This window comes from Simochromis diagramma, unplaced genomic scaffold, assembly GCF_900408965.1.
Source record: "Simochromis diagramma unplaced genomic scaffold, fSimDia1.1 OVJJ01000443.1, whole genome shotgun sequence".
Classification (NCBI taxonomy): domain Eukaryota; kingdom Metazoa; phylum Chordata; class Actinopteri; order Cichliformes; family Cichlidae; genus Simochromis; species Simochromis diagramma.
The window spans coordinates 728,667-749,434 of NW_024387268.1; the positions used below are offsets into that span (position 1 = coordinate 728,667).

Genomic DNA, 20,768 nt, shown 5'->3' on the forward strand with positions numbered 1-20,768 from the left:
CCTTGAATCTATGTCATCTCGAACACAACAGTGGCCAGAAGACTTTGCAATTCCCCAATTTTCATATGACACAGAGCTACAGCTAGAGAGGGGGAATACTGAGTACCGTGTGAGCCAAAAAATGTTGACTTTAAGCGCCCGAATGCTGTCTGATATCCTGAAAAGAGTTGCAGAAGAAATTTACCGTTACAAGGCCTATCCAGAGGATGCACATTTCTGCGCAGCTGCAGAGGCCCTTATCAAAAGCACCCATGTTTGAAAGAACCTGGATCATTCAATGGCTGCTACGGTTGGAAACAACGACTGAAGTACAAAATGGCAAACTACAGGACCCAGCTCAAATTACAGGGGTGTCCAGAGCTGTGTGTAAACTCACTGAAATCTAAAGCTACTACAGATGCTTTCCCTGCTAAAAAAGTGAAGAAGCCAAAATGTTCTGAAGCTAACTTTTATCCATCCTTTCCTACTGGTGAGACTCTGGACAGCATGGAAAAAGTGAGACTAGAACTTCTGACAGAGATCGGGATAAGGGACAATGAAAGGGTCATCGCAGACAAAATGGCTAACACGTTTGCCTACAGACGACATGAGGTGGTAAACCAAGAACCAAGCATTCAGGAACTGAAGGACAGATGGCCTGCACTCTTCACAGAAAGAGGTAAGAATGGAACTGAAGTGATCGAAGTCTGTATGCTTCAGGATTTATTGCAGTTAACTTTCATGAATCGGTCATAACTTGATGTGGTTGAGATTTTATAACACTGAACTTAATGAAAGAATTTACATTTTGAATTCCCATATATGTTATACTTTTTGGGATATAGACATTTTGGCATACAATCAGTTTCAGCATTTTATTCCATAATACAATATCTACTGTCATTTGTGTTTTGTTTTTAGATAAATACAGAGTTCCAGAGGCTCATGGCTGTTCCTTTTGAGTGGAAGTTCATGGCCCAGTTAGACATGCACTCAAGTCAGCTGATCAAAGTCATACGTGCCAAAGGAGGAGCAACACGCCAAAAGATTGCGAACATCATGGACACATTGGACCAGGTAAATCTGTACCATCAAACAAGATACTTCGTAACTAAGAGGGCTGTCAAAATATATCTGAATCCTTCATAAAGACAATATGGGCAGGCCAATGCTAATCATGGCTTTCATATGCATGAATGTTTTTAACGACTCAAAAAATACACCACTGAACTCATCCCCTTTTCTTTCTGTAATGAATCTCTGGGCTTGTGAATTACTGTTTTTAAATAAAGTACATGTAAGTTAAGCAATAAGAGTAAGGATGTCTGTCTTATGAAATTTAGAGTTTAAAATTAATCAACATTTGTTGTTCTAGACTGTGGACATTAATCATCGGAGGGAATGTGTGCTGAAAGCCCTCACCATCTTCCTGGGAGAAGATGCAGATGGCCTGATCAAGGAATACCTTGTAAGTTTCAACAGTTTGTCAGCACATCTTGTCAAAGGGACACAAAAAAAGTTAACTGTTAGAACAAACATAACACGTGAACCATAGTTGGATTGCTGACATGTATTTATTATCATGACCATATTGGACATTATGTAATTCCCAGCAACAACACATTACATATTGGATTGACTTTGTTTTAAGTAAGACGGGCTTACTTGATTATTCAAGTTCAAAGGAATAGTTTGACATGTTGGGAAATCTTATCTTTCTTGCTTACAATTTGATTAGAGTCAGATTGATACACCTCTCTCTGCTGTTTCTGGTGTGTGATGACACCCAGCCAAGAAATAGCCCAGCACATAACACATATTGGTACATCACCCAAACACTTAATCACAGTAAGAAGTGAGGCTAATGATCATTTGTGTTTGTGTCTTGTACCCCTCTGTAGGACTGTGGAGCAGATGATGTTCAGAGGGACCTGGAGGAGGTCACCATGGCAGTGTATGTGATTCGGAAGGAGGGGGAGGGACTGCAGGAGCCACCTGAAGACATTGGCATTGTCATTGAGGGTGTGGAAGTGTTGCATGAACTAACTTCGGTTGCCTCAGCTTGTGCCCTGCTTCTAGGTTTGATCTATGCACTCAACCTAGCTTATCCAAAACCCTTTCGCTTCACTTTTGAAGTGCTCCAAAAAATCTTCATGCAGCTTGATCAGCACAAGATGTCCCCCAAAGTCCAAAATCTGTATATCAAACTTCAAAGCTCCCAGTAATGGCACAGAACAATGACCAACAAATGGCCTTGTGCCATAATGCGAAGGAACAACTGTGTTTGGACATATAGCATGTAAAATATGTAGTCTCTTTTGGATGTTGGGCCTTTTTTATGCTCCAAGAGACCTCAAACCCCAATTTAATGTGCTTTTATACATACTTTGTATGGTATTTTTATTTATTTTTTAATTTTTTTTTTCAGACATATTTGCCTTCGTTTCAAGGGAAAGGTTGCATTTCAGGTTTGATGTGCTCAGTTATACAACAAACTGTTGTGACATTCTAAAACTCTAAAGGAGTGTTTATATTTTTTCATCCCCATTGGTCAGCTACACTGTTCAGACATTTATTCATTGGCTATAGCTGAAGAGAAGTTTCTGTATACTCTTGGGGCACTTTTTCATAGTTGACACTATATATGTTGAGACTGATATTTGTGTAATACTGTGTTGCACTTTACACTTTGGTGACAACTTTGTGGTCCTACTAAGCGTTACTTGCATTTTGTGCATATGTGTTTTAAAAAGGACAAATGTGTATAATGTGTTTGACCAAAAGCTGTGTTGGTTGCCATAAAGGTAATACTTTATTACATTTATACAATAAAGCATTTAAAAAAAAAAACATTGGATTTTGAATTTTTGAAAAATATTTTCAGCCAACTTAAAATTTTGATTTAAGCTTTATTATACAAACTAAAATTTCATTTTAGAGTCACTACAAAAAGTAATTTACACTAAACCACATTATTAGGTTAGCAAAGAGCAATATTTTACTTTTGGGTTATGCAAATTATTGGGTTGGAAAAACTGAAAACTTTAAGTTGAAATGTCTTAATTTTAAGTTGGATTAATGCAAAATGTTTATTTGACAACAATTAATTTATTAAGTACATGTAACTTAAATCAGTTGTGTTAATCTAATGTATTAACTTCATTTCAAAGAACTTAATTAAATTTGGTGTTACCAATTGAAATAATTCAATTAAGTTGGTTCAACTATTTTCTTTTTTCAGTGCAATTATAAGAAAACTATGAACTTGTTTTGACTTTAATGCAGCGACATGTTTCACGATGGAACAACAAAGGCTGGAGAATTAAGTGGTGCTAAAGAAAACAGGTGGAGGAGCATTTTGAAAACAGTAAGGTTCATTTGTAGGGCTACAATGATTCGTCGACATAATCGATCACACCGACATAGAAATTTCTTGTCACATCTTAAAACCACATAAATGTTTTTTTTTTGTTTTTATTTAAACTAAAACACACTACAGGAAGCTGTGGGGGCAGTATCACCTATGTTGTCTGCCAAGACTGCACTCAATACTAACGAAGAAGGAGGCAGTGGAACAGCAAAACAGCATCATCTGTAAACTTTGGAAACTTGTTATTTTGGACTGGAAAACAAAATCTTTATTTACTTTAAAGCTGAATTTTTGGTTCAAATACTACTAGAATTTTAATTCATATTACTTAATATTTGTATTTATTTCGTTTTTATTTGGACATTCTTATTGAGTAAAATAGGACTAAATATTTAAGTATTGATGTTAAAAATACATTATTTTCAAATTCATATGTCTCCTGGGTCATTGTTTTAATTTTCTGTGGGACGAGACGAGAGGGTGATACTCACAGGTGGGCAGACCTGAGCAGGTGAGGTACTAAAGCCTAGAACAGGAAGTCTTCCCACAGGAAGCGGAGACAAGACTTATTGAAATAATCGTTGACTAATCAAAGACAAACTGAAACCTCTGGAGCATCAGAAAATCAAAAACACAACAAAGAGCCGGGGGACTGCTGAGCCTCTAGAATCCTCTATCAAACCTTTTTTGAGACCTGGTGCTGCCATCAATTTCAAAAAAAGATTTATCATATTTTCCCTGACGAATGAAAAAGCTTCAACATGATAAGTATCATCAGATTTAGTTCACACATTGCGCCATGTAATACAGTCAAACGATCATTGTCTGAATAGGTTTTCAAGCCAAAAGCAAAAACATTTGAACCAGCATGAATTTGTACATTTGTGTCAAACGTGGCTCCAAATATTTGACCTTTTCTAAAAATATGTTAAGACTACAGCTTCTCACCTGTGTGAGCTCTCAGCAGGAGGAAACAGCTGATGTTCAACATTTACGTGGCCAGTCAAATGAGGATTTCAACTTTCCCCACGCTTTGCAGGAATGCAGCTATTTACCTGAATGAATTTCTGTGTGTTTTTTAAGTGATGTTGAATTTGAAAACTTTTTACTGGAGGTGTTACCAACATGTGACCTCTCAACTGTGTGAGTTCTTATGTGGAAAGACAAACTTTTATTGTGAAAAAAACCTTTCCCGCATGTTTTGCAAGAGTACGGCTTCTCACCTGAGTGAAGTCGTGCGTGTTGTTTAAGTGACGATGACCTGGGAAACCTTTTACCGCATGTTTGACAAGAGTACGGCTTCTCACCTGAGTGGAGCCGTACATGTTCTTTAAGTGACGATGACCTGGAAAACATTTTACCGCATGTTTGACAAGAGTACGGCTTCTCACCTGTGTGAAGCCTTGCGTGTTCTTTAAGTGACGATGACGCAGAAAACTGTTTACTACATGTTTGACAAGAGTACGGTTTCTCACCTGTGTGAGATCTCATGTGGACATTTAAATGATCTGTTGAAAGAAAACTCTTCCCACATGTTTCACAAGAGTACGGCTTCTCACCTGTGTGAATTCTCATGTGGACGGTCAAATGACAAGTTCGACGAAACTTTTTCCCACATGTTTTACAGGAATATGGCTTCTCACCTGTGTGGATCTGTGTATGCCTTCTAACATCTGATGGCCTAGAAAACATTTTACCACAAGTCTTACAGAGATTTTTGCACGAACGAGAGCTTTCTGCATTTTTACTGTTTGGATTTCTCGATGATCCTGGATCTGCACTCCTGCTTCTTCCCTGATCTTGGCTCTCAGCAAGAGGGGCGTTATTAGTGATGAGACGATCATTATCTGGTTCACTGTGCTCTCCTTCCTCAGCAGCAGTCACCACGAAGGTATCAGTCTCCTCCTTCGGTCCCAGCTGCTCTCCCTCCTGACTGCTGCACAGTTGCTCCTGTTCCTCTTTAATCTGTGGAGCTTCTGGTTCCTCCTGGTCACAGAGCTGCAGCTCAAGGAGAACCTCCTCCTCCTTACAGACAGGCTGCTGTGGGACGTCTGGAGGGGAGAAAAACAAAACAAAACAAAACAAAAAACAAAAAAAAAAACAGTGAAATGTGTAACACAAAAGGATAATACAGGAATATCAGCACACCATAACACAAAAAACACAGACAAGCAACATGGGAGTTTTCCAGTGTGTACAGCTGATCTGGGACCGCAGCAATCTTCGCCTGCGCCTCCAGCTGATCCGTCCACATTGGATGGGAGGCATTGGATTCAGGGGAAGGAGGGTGATAGTGAGGGCGCATCAGTATCAGTGTACATGTTTCGTGCGTGTGCATCCCGTGTTCAGCTGAGAGAAAGTGTCACCACGTCCGGTTAAGCAAAGGTCAACAGTCTCCAGTGGACGCAGGTGGCCTTGAAGGAGGGACAAAGAGTTCTGACAACAATCCTGTAATCATGGGAAGAATTTGTTGTTCCAGTCAGCTTCGACCTTGGCGCCAGTGGGATAGCTGCATGAGTGAAGATGGTGAATGTTTGGGTTTAGTGCGAACAACTGCATCCAATTTTTACAGTTGGTCTAATGTCCGTCACTGGTCACCAATTATCTCAATTCCCGTTGTTCTTCTCCAAGATCTTATCAAAACACAGTCTGAGTACTCACAGCCCTGCCCATCGTCTATCATGTCAGCCAGCCTTATGGGATTTTGAACAGCAGTAGCGATAAAAAATGCACGAAAGCCCTGACACTGAGAGGGTGGATCTACCTGTACGTGACCAGGCTGCATCCTCAGTGCTCAAACATCTGAAGATGAAAACCTGTTTTATGTTTCCTACATCTAATCAAGCGCACGACACAAACACTCAGCAAGTACTGGTCTCTGTTTATGGATGGGATAAAGAAAAGGCAACGGAGTTGATGCCTTGTAACTAAGCAACAACCTATATGATGCACTTAGCAACGCTAAGTCACAGTCTGAGTCTGAACAAACCAAGCTACTGAGAACTGAGGACACAATCAGCAGAATGTCTGTGATGAAAATGACCATGAGCTGCCTGAAATGACACTGATGCGTTCATATTATTGGAGACCCACAGGAGGACTTCTATCGCTGCATCTGTATTCTGCATCTTAATGCATTCATACATGAGGGTATTTTACATTACACTTTCTTTTAAAGCGATACCTTCACAGTTCTAACTTTATGCTGTTACTTACATAAAGAAAACTCAAATCCAGGCTGAATGCAGCACAGTGCAGTCCTGTTAGTGAAGTTGCCCCCCACCTTCTTCAAATCCAACAAAAGTGGTGTCAAACGTTTGTGCTGCAAATTTTTTGTTTGTGCCGCTTTCATTTTAAAGATATTAATAAAATTCCATCAATCCATCCATTCGCTTCCACTTATCCTTTTAAGGGTCGCGGGGGCGCTGGAGCCTATCCCAGCTGTCATAGGGCGAGAGGCGGGGTACATCCTGGACAGGTTGCCAGTCTGTCGCAGGGCCAACACACAGGAACAGACAACCAGTCGCACTCACATTCACACCTATGGGCAATTTGGATTAACCAATTAACCTATCCCCACAAGCTGCATGTCTTTGGAGAGAACCCGGAGAGAACCCACGCAAACACGGGGAGAACATGCAAACGCCACACAGAAAGACCCCGGCCTGATGGTGGAATTGAACTCAGGACCTTCTTGCTGTGCAACAGTGCTAACCACCGTGCTGCCGTAATAATAACATCAAATAACATTTATGAAGACATTTAAAGGGGCATGCCCGTAGGTGCGTATCAGTTTATAATTAGATAAGGTGTTTTGAGCCAATAAGCTGGTTGTGGATCACTGACTACCATGTTTCTTAACATTACCTTACTCCATCTAGTGTGCTACCAGCAGGGTATATGCTAAAATGCTAATGGTTGTTAAAACATTAACCTAATAATATGTGAACTGTAGCTTTTAAGTCAAAAGCTAATATTAACAAAAGTGCTGTCATTTGTATGTGGGCTGTCATGAGCAAGTTGTATAAAATTAACATACACAGGAGTGCACTTCAGTGATTCAGCAAATCTGAGCTCAACGGCTCCAAACAGCCTGCAGAACTGCGAATCTCAGGTAACTGTCAATGTTACCTGAAAGGGCCAAACTTCTGTAGCCATGGTCACAAAGGGCTATTAAACACGTGTGGCATTGACACACATTTATCTCAGAGCCTGGATTTATCTACAAGTATTTTGATGATGAGCTATGAACATTGACTAAATTCATTTTTATGCCGATCAAATGAATTTTGAACTAGATCTTGTTAAGGATAAACTGGTACAACTCTGCCAAAAAAGCAAACATAGCGACCTGTGTTCGGTTTGTGATCACCAGGGGGCGCTATCACACACATTCTACTTCTGAGAGAAAAAAAACAAGAGTTGAAGAAAACATGCGCTAGCTCTCTCATTTGCATTTTTAAGCTAGCTTCCATGAGCAACAGCAATCATCAACACTTCAATTCACTACGTCAAAACAGTGTATCAAAGTAATTTTATGTCCACTTAAAGATGTAGAATTAAAGTTATAACCAAATTATAGCAGTAATATATCACATTTGTCATTTTTGCTTGACAGATGCCAAAGAAATCAGTGGTGGACAAAACTGCAGTATTTGAAGTCCTCCGTGCTTCTAAAGAAGCAGTCATAAAAAAATGGAAAAGTTTCAACTCCAAGTGACATATAGCAAAATCTATGCAAACAACTTGGCGAAAAGATGACACCAAAAGCTCTTTACACTTTTGTTAAATTAAACAGACACAATGTATGGGCTGCTCTGGATTACAGTGACGAATAGAGACTGACACAGACAGCAGTGACAATGATAATGATTTTGAACAAAGCAGCTCTCCTTTTCAAAACAAAGACTGCAAGACTGTGGAGCTCCCATTTGGATACATATGATATGTGGATACATATGATTCCACATAAAGTCACATACAAAAAGAATACTTTCAAGAAAAGGGAAGCTGGCCAGCTGTACATTACATGTGAAAAGGAACCTGAAAATCACTGCCCAATGGTGCTGATGAATCCATGCACACTGGCTTTTCTAAGAGAGCCATGCCCGGAAGTCTGAGGGCACAAGTAACAAAAGAACTTGGTGAGGGCAGACTGCAGCCCCATGTGTGGAGAGCATCAGAGGCAGCAAAGCTGATGGACTTTGGTGATCCAGAGCCAAGCAATCTACCAAATTTGACAACTCTGCGCAAAGCCAAACACGAACAAAATCAACTAGAAGTTGCTCATAAAAACCCAATACTGTCTCTCCACTCATTAAAATACAGTTCCCCTCACAGCGGAAGCATTTGGGACATTGGATTAGACAAGTTCTTCTGTCACTACTGGAGTCAAACTCAAATGCTGTACAAGACTGCAAAGCACCCATAGTCGCCTTTGATGCGACTGGCTCAGTTGTAAAAAAGCTTCTCAGGCCTAATGGTTTGTCTGGAAACATCTTCCTGTATCAAGGTGTGTTAACAGGAAGGGACAACTCTCACGTCCCAGTGGTGCAAATGTTGTCAGAGAGACATGATGTCCAGGCAATCACAAGATGGTTATCGGAATGGATTCGTGCTGGAGCACCAATCCCAAAGGAGGCCATCTGTGATTTCTCCTTAGCTTTACTTGGTGCTTTAGTTAAGGCTTTAACACATCATTCAGATTTGAAGCTACATTAATGAATGCTTTGGTGTCTCGCTTCGGAAAAAATCCTACAAACTACCACCATGTTTCATCAGAGTGGATGTGGCACACTTCATCAAAATGATTTGCCAGTGGGACTGTTTGAGAAAAAAGCCTCATCGGGTGAGGGATTTCTACGTGCGATCAATGGCACGACTTGTCAAGTCCCAATCCTTAGAAGAAGCAGCATTGCTATTGTGGCATTAAGTGAGACAGAAGGCTGTGACAGTTTTGGAAACCCCATTATGTCAGAAGTGTCCAAATCAAATCTGAAAAGAAAGATTGCAGATGAGACTATGTCTGTTTCTGATGACAAGGAAGAAGAAGACATTAGATTGGATCCATGCACAGAAATAAACACTGACTTAAGGCAGTGGGTGGCAGATATTTGTGAGGGGAGCAGGTGCCATGCTGAAGTTCATGGTAATCGAGACAATATGCACATCTACCTGAGCTCGTCCCACACCTAATTAGATTGGGAGGATACCTAGCACTCTGGACTGGAGTAATGGTTCCCCTATTTCAGAGCGAGAAGCTCACCGCAACTTCAGCTAATGTTGAAGCAGAGTTCAAGAACATTAAACATGGTCTGTTCAAGCATGAAAATCTCCCTATGAGGATAGATAAATTCACTGCACGACATCTTGGTTTCATTGAAGGGAACATGCGGATCTGTTCTGCAAAACAAATACGAAAAGAAGCAGAGGTTGCCAGACAGGATGGTACAGTGAAGCGTCAGGATCCACACAAAGCCTTTGTGCAGCAGGAAGTGGATGATAACCCCTTCTCAGGAGCCCAAAATTGGCACAGACGTGGACATTGAAGAAACAGCAGCTTTGGAAAACTGGAGAGGCCTTGCAGTTCCACCAAACCATACCTCTCCCCTTGTCCTGAATGGCTCCACTCAGATCCAGCTGTGAAAAAGAAAAAAGTGAAGCTAGGGCTGTTAAAAAAATGGAAATAATCAACAGCCAGTCAAACTTGGCAAAGGACAATACTGTGTCATGAACACCTGTGCCTTTGATGCCTTCTGTCAAAGTCTGTGCTGCGCTTTCTGTGACAGTCGTACTGCTCAAAACATGTTGAATAGTTCAGAGGAGAACAAAGTATTCCAGCTTGTGAAATCCCTTGCTTCAAAGGGTGTCACTCAACACGCCTATTCATTGAGGGCAGAGGTGACGGAAAATGATGGAAAATCCAAGTGTTCACTTCACAAGACAGTGTTCCTCCCAGTACTGCAAACACACCAAACACAAGGCAAATACCTTTTGTTTCCATTGATCTGTCAGCTTCTGGCATAGCTCACCTTCAGTCTGCTGTTGAACAAGGGCTCAACCTTCCAGCATCGCCATGCCTAAGACGAATCGAAAGTCCTGATGCATCTCCAACAGCATTTAAAACAGATTCATCAGGAAAGCAACTTTGCACAGGGACTGTTTGTCACAGTTTCACCCTGAGAGAGCTTGTATGGATTGACACAGACCTTGGAAAATGCTCTACAGAAACTCTGGAGCACAGTTTTCACAGTCCAAAAAGGTTTTTGCTCACTGAATTCCCATCCACTCTGCTACTTCAAGGAGAGAAATTCACACTGAAAGCAGTCATTACATTTCAGGAGGGCCCAACACCAGAAACACTCGGGCATTATATGACATTCTGTAACAGGACCCCGTACATCTGGGAGATGTATGATGACCTAAGAAAGGATGTAACCATACCATCTGAAAACACCAGCGTATGTCCGCACGCTGTGCTCTACACAAAGGAATGATGGCAAGATTTCATGAAAGAAAGTCCTTTTCTAGTTTGTGAGTTAGATGATGGAAATAGCTGTTATATCAGTTATTGTATTAGACTTGTGAGGCTCAGACACTTCCATGTATTAACCTTTTCTAACAGGAAACATAAACCACGTTGTTCTCGTAGTTTTGTATTTTGTTACCAGCAAATAAAGTTTCTTCTCCAACAGAATGCATTAATTATTTTAAATGCTATATCTAACCTAGTTTTTAAATAAGTTATAGCAGTTTGATTACTAGGTTTAAGAGTGTGATCATGAGAAAAAAAATATCCAATGCTGGTTAATATCTCTCAATGTTTTTTACAGTAAAGAAAGTGGCTGGTTGAACTTTAGAAACTTATAATATCTTTAAAACGATAGCGGCACAAACAAACATTTTTGCAGCACAAACGTTTGACATCAAATTAGTTTGATTCCATTAATGTGGGGGAGCTGGTTGACCTCTGATGACCTCTAGAGATTTTCTTGAATATCTTTAAAATGAAAGCAGCACAAACGAAAATGTTTGCAGCACAAACGTTTGATACCACTTTTGTTGGATTTGAAGAAGGTGGGGGGCAACTTCACTGACATAGTGCAGTCCTGTCCTCTGTTTGCTCTTTGTTAGCTCACATCTCCAAAAAGTCCTCACAATCAGAAACGTCCCGCAGAGCTGTGATCAGGATCCTCCCTCAGAGGGACACTCACCTGTCCTGTGCAGCTTGATTTGGGGTTTCCAGGTGATATCCAGCAGTCTGCGCTGACGGTCGATCTCTTCCTCGTACTGGACGATCGTTTTTTCAAACTCCAAGAATATTTGTTCAGCAGCAGCAGTTAGTCGCTCGTTGATAAACTCTCTCAGATACTGAACTGAAGGCATCGTTGCTGCCGCAGCTCACACACTCAGCTCACACAACAACAACAGTCTCACAGGAGGAAAGCTAACGCAATTTGCGCCTTTCCTTTGTTTACTTCCGCCTGGTGTCACGTGATTAACGCACCTCCCCCCCTCTCTCTCTCTTATTAATGAATGTAAAGTATTACAGAGAGCTCGGGGAGTCAGTGCAAAGCCGCTAACACCACAGTGATGTGCTGACTCTTTCGGTCCCACACTCCCGGCTCTGTTCACACACGCGCCTTTCCTTTCTTTACTTCCGCTTGGTGTCACACGGTTGTTGCTCCGGCAGAGGGCATTTACCTTTAACTGTTCCGCTGTCGAAGATTTCTCTGTTTCAAATCAGTTTCCAGCTGAAATCAATTTTTTTCTACATCCACGGAAAACAAGAAAATCGCAGATATTCTCATTTGTATTTTAAGCTTTCTGTTTTGAAATGATCTGAATACGTTTCTTATATTGAACTTTAACATGATTCCTATAAAAAGAGTTACTGTTTGATCTGGTGAGCTCAGAACAAACAAAAATATGCTTTCTGATCAAAATATATAAAGTTTGATTAAAAACTTACAAAGTAATGCCAGAATAAGTTATTAATTATTATTATTGTTTGACTGGCCACAAATAAATTTTTATTATATTCAGTTGTTAAACATTTGGCATATTGGTTATTAAATTAGAACCTCTGGTGCTGGTCACCACCAGCTCCCTCACAGGGAAATCTCCAAAACTCCTCCGTAGGCCCACCCAGAAGATGGATAAACTCAGCATTTCATGAACACTGTGATGGAGATGTTTGTGTAATGTTATAAATACTTGGATACTCCTCAGAGGCTCCGGACATAAAGATATTATATTCAGCCCTGTAGAAAGTTATATATTTACAAATATATTATCATCTCTGGTTACTGTGGTATGAATGACTCTGAATTACTTTATGGTAAATAACACACTACTGGCAAAAAACAGTGAAAGAATTCCAGATCACAAGTTTGTAGTTAAACATACAAGTGACGACCTTTGACCTTCTTCAGGTTTTATTTAATTGTGTCTGAGAAAATCTCATGTACTCTTCATGCAGCTGAGTACATTCAGTGCACATTCTTATCTCTCGCCTCAGTCTTGAATCCTCCTCACCTGATTCATCACTGACCACAACCAGCAAAGGCATCTGCAACCAAGAGCTTGATCCACATAGCTGGAAAGAAAGCGAATTTGTTCCTGGTGGGTGTTGGACTCTGCGCTCTGCAGATATGAGGAAACAGTGACAGGAAACAGAGCTCAGCAAGAGGAGGAGCTACAGCAGTGAACATGAAAGGCTTCATTTAGGAGCTGAAGAGCTGCTGTGTTCTCTCTATTGTTCATTCAGCCCAAGAGAAAATCATGTTGCTGCTTTTCATTTGGATGATGATAGTCTCCTTTCAGACTGGTGAGTCATCAAAAGATGGAGTGAGATGTAAAAGGAGATGATGGACATGAAAATATCTGGATGTTGTTTGAATTGATTCACTTTTTATAAACTAAGTTTAAAGATGCAGAAACATGATGGTGAAATATGTCTTTGTTGTTTTCAGGATCCTCTGAGGATTTACTGACACCATCTAAAGATGTAGTGATGAGTTTGGAAGGACACACTGTGACTCTCTCCTGCAACTATTCAGGATCTGTCCTCAACCTCTACTGGTACCATCAGAAGTCTGGTTCACATCCACAGCTTCTCATGGCAGAACATTCAGAGGAAACAGAAAAGCTGAAGTTTATACATGAGAAAGAAAAAAAGGAGTTTCATCTGGAGATCTCCTCTGCTGCAGTGTCTGACTCTGCTGTGTACTACTGTGCTCTGCAGCCCACAGTGACAGGAAACAGCAAAACTCTGTACAAAAACCTTTGGAGCAAAGACAACAGAATACTCCACAACATCCACTAGAGGGAGCCACACACTGTTACACCTCTGATTCTTGTGTCATTGGACTGATGACAAAGACAACAGAGAAATGAAGCAGTAAAGATCAGAGACAGAGACAGAGCTGCTGTGGAAGCACAAAACTGTTTGATTGGCTGAGCTATTAAACTGGCCCCGCCCACTGAAGTTGAGCTCATCCAATGACATTATTTGTTGGTCATTGTGCTGCAGTGGAAGAACATTGTTCATGTGCTGTCTGTCTGGCTTTAATAACTCCAAAGACATGTTGCTGCACCTCTTTTTGCTTCTATCTCACATTATAGGTGAGTTTAAGAACAGGGATTAAAGTTTAGTTGAAGCTGCTGCATTAAGCAGATATACAGACTGCATTTCACTACTTTTCTTCTTTCTTTTTCCAGGACTAACAGCTAGAGACTCAATCACTCCTCAACAACCTGAAGTCACTGAAACAGAAGGAGAATCTGTCAAACTCACATGTAGCTATGAGACAGATGCAGGTGGTGTTGAGCTTCACTGGTACAAACATCATTCTGACCTTCAGGCTCCTCAGTTTATACTCTGGAAAGAAGCAAGATCATTGAGTGATGAATATATTCCTGATAATCGATATGGATCCCAAACATCACCTACATCAACTAATCTGACCATAGCAGCCCTAACCCTGGCAGACACAGCTCTCTACTACTGTGCTCTACAAACACAGTGATACAAAGTGTAGAAGAGGCTGTACAAAAACCTGAACACAGATATCTGACTACTCTTCAAAGAGGAGGGAAGTGGTATTCAAAGCACAGCTTCATATCAGATGGATTCTGCTAATTCCTGTTTTATCAGAGTCACTGTGGTTACAGCTGCTAATGAAACACTGTGGGAGGATTCACATGAGCAGCAAATCCACATCAACCACAAACCAACTGCAGGAACGTTCAGACACAATAAAATAAAAAAGCAAATTCACACAGCTGAAATTCAAAACCCACTGACTTTAAATACATATTTATGCATTTACTACTAAAATGTTAATTTATGTTCTTAGTACTAAGTTATGTGCAATTTAGATGGAACTGTTTAGAATCTTCAACTAAGGATCTGACTTAGCCACAAAATCTGTATTTCTACATGACTTAGGAGAGACTACTGACATTTTAAAGAAACCACTGATACAATAAGCAGGGGAGATTTATTTTAACCAGTGGTTTTCTGTTTTATTGCAGCAGTTATAAATGCATTCAGAAAAAAAATAAAGTCAACTATTCTAATCTGTCCTTGGTTCTCTTTCCCTGTACTTGTAACCACCTTGGATCTTGAAACATGGCTGGATAATAGATGAGCTTAAAACAGTTATTCTCAAAGTATGTGGCGTGCGCCACTGGTGGGGTTCTGACAGGTGGGGCACCAGTTACCTGGCAGAAAAACAAATAAATAACTAATGTTCAACATTAGTTGCGCACGTTAAGCATCTGCTGAAAAGCTGCGGCCACGTGTGTAAGTTGACAGTTGCAATAAAGGAGTGTACTAAAAAGTGCGATCATGTGGTCGGGTCTGTTGTGCATCTTTTACAGTGGTGCCGAAACCCAGGACTGGGGCACGAGACCCAACCACATTTTATTTTATAAGACTGAACTTTCTTTCCCATGTCTGGCCACGTTCACGTTCTGTTTAACTTGTTGCTTTTTTGAAGAAGTGTAGCAAACTAATGAAGCAGTCCAGTGACAAAAGTTACAAATAGTTTGAAGTGAAAGTTGTTTGTTTGAAACAAAAATTGTTGAAGGATTTATTGGGAATGAGTTGAATGCGGCAGCTGTTGTCAGCTGTGATTGGTCCCCATGAAGGAGAAAAAGCATCTTTACTTCAGGCTGTGGCCTTATTTGTGCTTCTTGGCTAAGTGAGCAGAGGCCTCCAAACATCTAGGTGGGTCCAGGAACAGGCTGAGGGAGTACGAACGACCAAAAACAGCCCGTGAGGATTTTTAATCAGCATCTGCTTTTTGAAAATCTTTGACACAGACAAGCGAAGAAACTGCACTCCTGTGCCGCTGTGTAAAAAAAGCAACCCAAAATCTCCCGAGTGCATGGTGGCCCTTTACCCGTCTTTGGTTTCTAAGATCATGTCTAGATTTTAACAAAACCCCAATGCACAGCATCAGTATTAAAATGATGCACAAAAAATATCAAAATAAAGAAAATTAAAGAAACTATTAAACAAACAGTTGCCTCTGCAGGTATGGGTGCAAGTCTTTACTGCAAAGGGGATTCTGACCATCTGTAGCACAAAAAAGATAAAACAAAAAAAAATAAATAAATGTTTTTCATGCCTTTCTTCATCAGTATTGTTTTCTTCAGAAACCTCTTCAGAGTAGAGGAACATTGGAATTGGATGCAATGATCAGCTTCTCACAGTGAGCGAGCTTCACCACAGTAAACCACGAGGGCACCAGGTTGTAACAATAAACCTGTCATGGCAGGCAGGATGAAGGAACCTAAGATCTAAAAATCACTAAAATATAACCAGAAACTAACTGAACCAAAGAATATTAATAATTAAAAACCTAAACATTGAGTCACCAGACTGAGGACCATGACAAAACCCAAAAAGTAGAAACCTGCAGCTGAACCAGGCTCAGGGAAGGGCGGGGCCATCTGTCACAACGGGCTGAAGTGAAGAAGAAGACAGGATAAAGACACACTGTGGAAGAGAGACAGAGATTCATAACAGTATGATTCAACGCAGAGAGGTCTGTTAACACACAGTGAGTAAGAAAGGTGACTGAAGATGAAACACTCAGTGCATCATGGGAGTGCTCCAGCAGCCTACACCTTTGCAGCGTAACCAAGGGAGGTGTTAGATTTACATTGTTGGATTGTCATTTATACTTAGAAATATCTACTCATATATGCTTAGAGTTGTATAATCAATGTCATGTTGGCAGAGGTTTGATCCTTAATAGTCTGCAAAGACTTTGTGTTCTGGCAGTCACACCCACATCCTGGGAGCGTGGGAGAGGTCGTACCTTCTCTTATTGTTTTGTGGTAGGATAAACGTATCTATATCTGTTTTAGTCCAAGTGCCTTCTGAGAACACGTCTTCGGGTAACCTGCTTTTATAACTATACTGTTATCCAACCTTGGTTTTCTGTCACTAGTGGCTCAGTTAGACAACACTGCCGACACGCCCACTACTCAGAGGGCATGAACTGCTGCACTTCCAGCAGGTTTAGGGAAGTCGTTTACGGGGTCACACTCTGACCCCCACACCCCCCACACACACACACATATACTTACACAACGCACAGTCGAGGTACTCTTTGTTTGTATGTATACATCATATGTTAATGAACCTATGTATATTCATGTAACTTCAATAAAAGCGAGGTCAAGTGGAAGGATCGACACTTGGCTCGGGCCTCCCTCGTATGTGAGAAACAAAGAACTTTGCCTGCTTGGTGTTCAATGCTTTTTGTTGTGTAACTGAATTGTCTTGAACGTTCCAGCGAATAGGTTTATGCTACAGGCAAATTTATATCACCATGACACTGTTTGAGATGACATTGTTTTTTTCTTGTAACCATTTTTTGCTGTGAATTCTTGTTTTGAGAATTCACACTAAGACTTTTGTTGTAAAACTTTAACACACAGGTAAGAGAGTGGCACAGTGTTTAGCATCCCTGCCTCGCAGCAAGAAAGTTTTTTCTTTTCACTAACTAGCAACAAGTTAGAATCAACAAGTTAGTTAAGAATCAGTCCATGTTCATGCTCCCATAGTGCCAGATATATAATATGAAACATCTCAAGGACCGAGTTTAAGTGGCTGTATAATGACAGCATTCAGGTGGGAGGAGTCTCAGGAACAGACATAGACCCCTGTGTAACAGTTTTCAACAAAGTTCAGGTGTACACAAACCAAAATGATGGAGGTAAAGGGGAAAACTGTTTCTCTAACACAATCTGGATTTTACATCACTCAGGAAAGACTACTGAAAGAAATAAAGTAAGGACAGGTGGGCTTTAATATAATCATAGATTGAATTTATTTAATGCAGGCAGAAGGCTAACAGCAATAATATATAAAAATCTATTCAACAGTTATAAAGGATACAATTGAAGTAAACCGTTATCTTCACTTATCCCTGTTCCAGCTTATTCTACTCTGCTTAAAACCCTCTTTGACCTTTTAAAGCGATGCTGAATGAAAGATGAGCTCAAACCAGCCTTCCTCAGCTCTGGCAGGTCCCCATGACGCAGGAAAAACATCTTTGCCTCACACTGTGCTCTCAAGCAGAGAAACATATGTCCAGCTACAGGAATGATGTCTTTCCTGCAGGCTGGAGGAGTCCAAGGGAAACAAATGTTCTACTTTATTACTGTCAAAATATTCTTTCATTAGTTACTGCTATGCAGATAAAACACAACAAAACAAAGACGCTCCCCAATGCTGGTACAGTTATAACCTGATGATAACAACGCATAACAACGTCTACATTCTTACAAAACTGAAAAGTAAAAAACAAACAAAACCAAAACAAAGTCAATGAACTAAATAACCAAAAATGATATGAACCAAATAAACTGAATAGCTACAAAATGTAAAAAACAAAATAAAAAAAAAAAAAACCTTCAACATTTTCTATTTATTAAAAAACAAATAGCTCAAATGCACTTTTACATCACAAGACACCAACTCCAAATCAGCAAAAGCTATCAGCTATCAACGAATAGACAGCAAATATAAAACTTGATATTCAAATTGAGTTTCAACCACCCGGTAGATAAATATTCTCTTAACAGCTCTCCTGTGAACCTGTATAAATCCTTAGATCTTCTGTTACGCTAGGTCTCTCAGATGTTGTTCTCTCTAAATGCTTCAAGACTACGACTTCTTCTGTATGGGAACATTTTCCCACATGTTTTGCAATGATACGGTTTCTCACTTGTGTGCTTTTTTCATGTGTACCGATAAACGACTACTACTTATAAATTTTTTCCTGCATCGTTTACAACGATACGGTCTCTCACCTGTGTGCAGTCTCATGTGTATGGTCAAATTAGCCCTCTGTGTTAAACTTTTCCCACAGGTTTTACAAGAATACAGCTTCTCACCTGTATGGGCAGTCATATGTCTTTTAAGTGAATATGAAAAATAAAAACTTTTCCCACAAGTTTCACAAGAATACGGCTTCTCACCTGTGTGCATTCTTATGTGTTCCAATAAACTTCTTCTACGAATGAACATCTTCCTGCATATTTTACAATGATACGGCTTCTCACCTGTGTGTACTTTCTTGTGCATATTTAAATTACCCCCGTTTCTGAAACTTTTCCCACATGTTTTACAAGAATATGGTTTCTCACCTGTGTGGGCATTCTTATGGTCTTTAAGTGATGATGACAAATGAAAACTTTTCCCACACGTTTCACAAGAATACGGCTTCTCACCTGTGTGCGTTCTCATGTGTACAGTCAGATTACCCTTCACTGTGAAACTTTTCTCACATGTTTCACAAGAATACGGCTTATTACCTGTGTGGATTGTCAGATGTCGAATCATTTTGTACATTTCATTAAAGGATTTTCCACAAAAATCACACATTAAGGACTTTTTACCCTGTGTCAGAGTTACACTGACTCTCTGAGTTACTATTTGTCCCTGAATCTAAATTCCAGCTTCTTTCATGATTTTGGCTCTCATTCATAGGACAGCTGTGATAAAGAAGCTGGTCAGTGTTTGCTTCTGGGTCATTGTGGTCTTCTTCCTCAGCAGCAGTCACCATAAAGGTATCAGTCTCCTCCTTCAGTCCAAGCTGCTCTCCCTCTGTGATGTGATAATAGAAAAACATTGCCTGAGAAAATACATTGTCAAAATAACACTTTTACAGAGACTATAAGTGTCATCCACAAAGGCTGCTACTCCAGATATAAGCTCATCAACAGAGGAACATCAGCAGACGTGCAGCAGTAAAGGAAGAGAGAGGTTAAACGGCAAGGTAGAAAAGCTGCAGGCAGTGAACATATACTGAATGAATAAATGATCAGTATGACACGACAAACCAACTTTCTAACAGTAACAACAACATTAACAAAGATGACCTTCTGATGCATCATCTGACTGTTTGTGATCATGCTCAGACTGAAAATGAAGCCATTTCCAGGCTCAAGGTGATATTGTACGGTGGATTAAATCTGCATGTACTTTTCCGCATTTATAATTCCTTCAGTTTTAATATGAGCTCCAACACTGGCTGAAATGCAGCGCAAACCATGACAGCACCTCCACCGTGTTCAACAGAAGGCTGCAGACGCCGACTGTTAGACCTCTCTCCTGACCTCCTTCAAACATGTTGATCATGATTCAGATTCATAACTTACATGAGTCCCATTCATGTGTGACTTCATTCAGACTTTTACATACCTGTAATGTGAAGCTGTATTTCGGGTTTCCAGCTGACATCCATGAGTCTGTGCTGATGGTCGTTCTCTTCCTCGTACAGGATAGAATTATTAATAACTTCAAATATTTCTTTAGATTTGGACTGAAGAAACGCAAAAATATCAGAGCTGTGAGAGGGGAGCTGGTCAGTGTTTGCTTCTGGTTCACTGTGCTCTCCTTCCTCAGCAACAGTCACCATGAAGGTATCCGTCTCCTCCTTCAGTCCCAGCTGCTCTCCCTCCTGACTGCTGCACAGTTCCTCCTGTTCCTCTTTAATCTGTGGAGCTTCTGGTTCCTCCTGTTCCTCTTTAATCTGTGGAGGTTCTGGTTCCTCCTGCTCCACACTGGAGCTCCTCTCCTGGTTCCAGAGCTGCTGCTCAGGGAGAACCTCCTCCTCCTCCTTACAGATGTGCTGCTGTGGGTCGTCTGGAGGAAAAAAAAGGACACAAGAAGAAGAAAAGTGATGATGTTAGATGTTGGACTCATTTTTTAAAATCAGCTTCGCTCCTCAGAATCTCAAGAGGTTGTGAGCAGAGCCGATTATACCCAGAGTTACATAAAAGTAATGGCTGACTTTTGTATTTGTGCAAAAGTCTGCTGCTGTCAGACTGCTGAATTATTGCAGATGAGGCGGGTCCATAGTGGAAGTTAATGTCAGCTGCTCTGGAACAT

The 20,768-nt window shown here is 40.5% G+C and overlaps 2 protein-coding genes and 1 long non-coding RNA gene across 3 annotated transcripts in view; 1 reads left to right on the plus strand and 2 right to left on the minus strand.

Moving 5' to 3' along the window:
* The window catches only part of LOC120715464 (zinc finger protein 845-like), a 218,014-nt gene that overhangs the window by 179,865 nt on the left and 17,381 nt on the right, over window positions 1-20,768 (minus strand). The window contains exons 4-5 of the mRNA XM_040002473.1: window positions 20,079-20,496; window positions 5,366-5,400 (exon numbers count right to left, since the gene is read on the minus strand). Of these exons, the coding sequence (XP_039858407.1) occupies window positions 5,366-5,400; window positions 20,079-20,496 (453 nt within the window). The remainder of the gene's footprint in view (window positions 1-5,365; window positions 5,401-20,078; window positions 20,497-20,768) is intronic.
* LOC120715528 lies at window positions 13,711-14,288 on the plus strand. The gene is made up of 2 exons (XR_005691662.1): window positions 13,711-13,975; window positions 14,072-14,288. It is a non-coding gene; the product is annotated as an uncharacterized LOC120715528 (long non-coding RNA).
* LOC120715494 (zinc finger protein 2-like) lies at window positions 17,682-19,345 on the minus strand. Its single transcript, XM_040002527.1, has one exon. The coding sequence runs from the start codon at window positions 19,257-19,259 to the stop codon at window positions 18,597-18,599; it is 663 nt and encodes a 220-aa protein (XP_039858461.1). The 5' UTR covers window positions 19,260-19,345; the 3' UTR covers window positions 17,682-18,596.

Coding starts and splice junctions, on each gene's coding strand:
- LOC120715494 (XM_040002527.1), bottom strand. CDS start 19,259: ATGTGTGATTTTTGTGGAAAATCCTTTAATGAAATGTACAAAATGATT.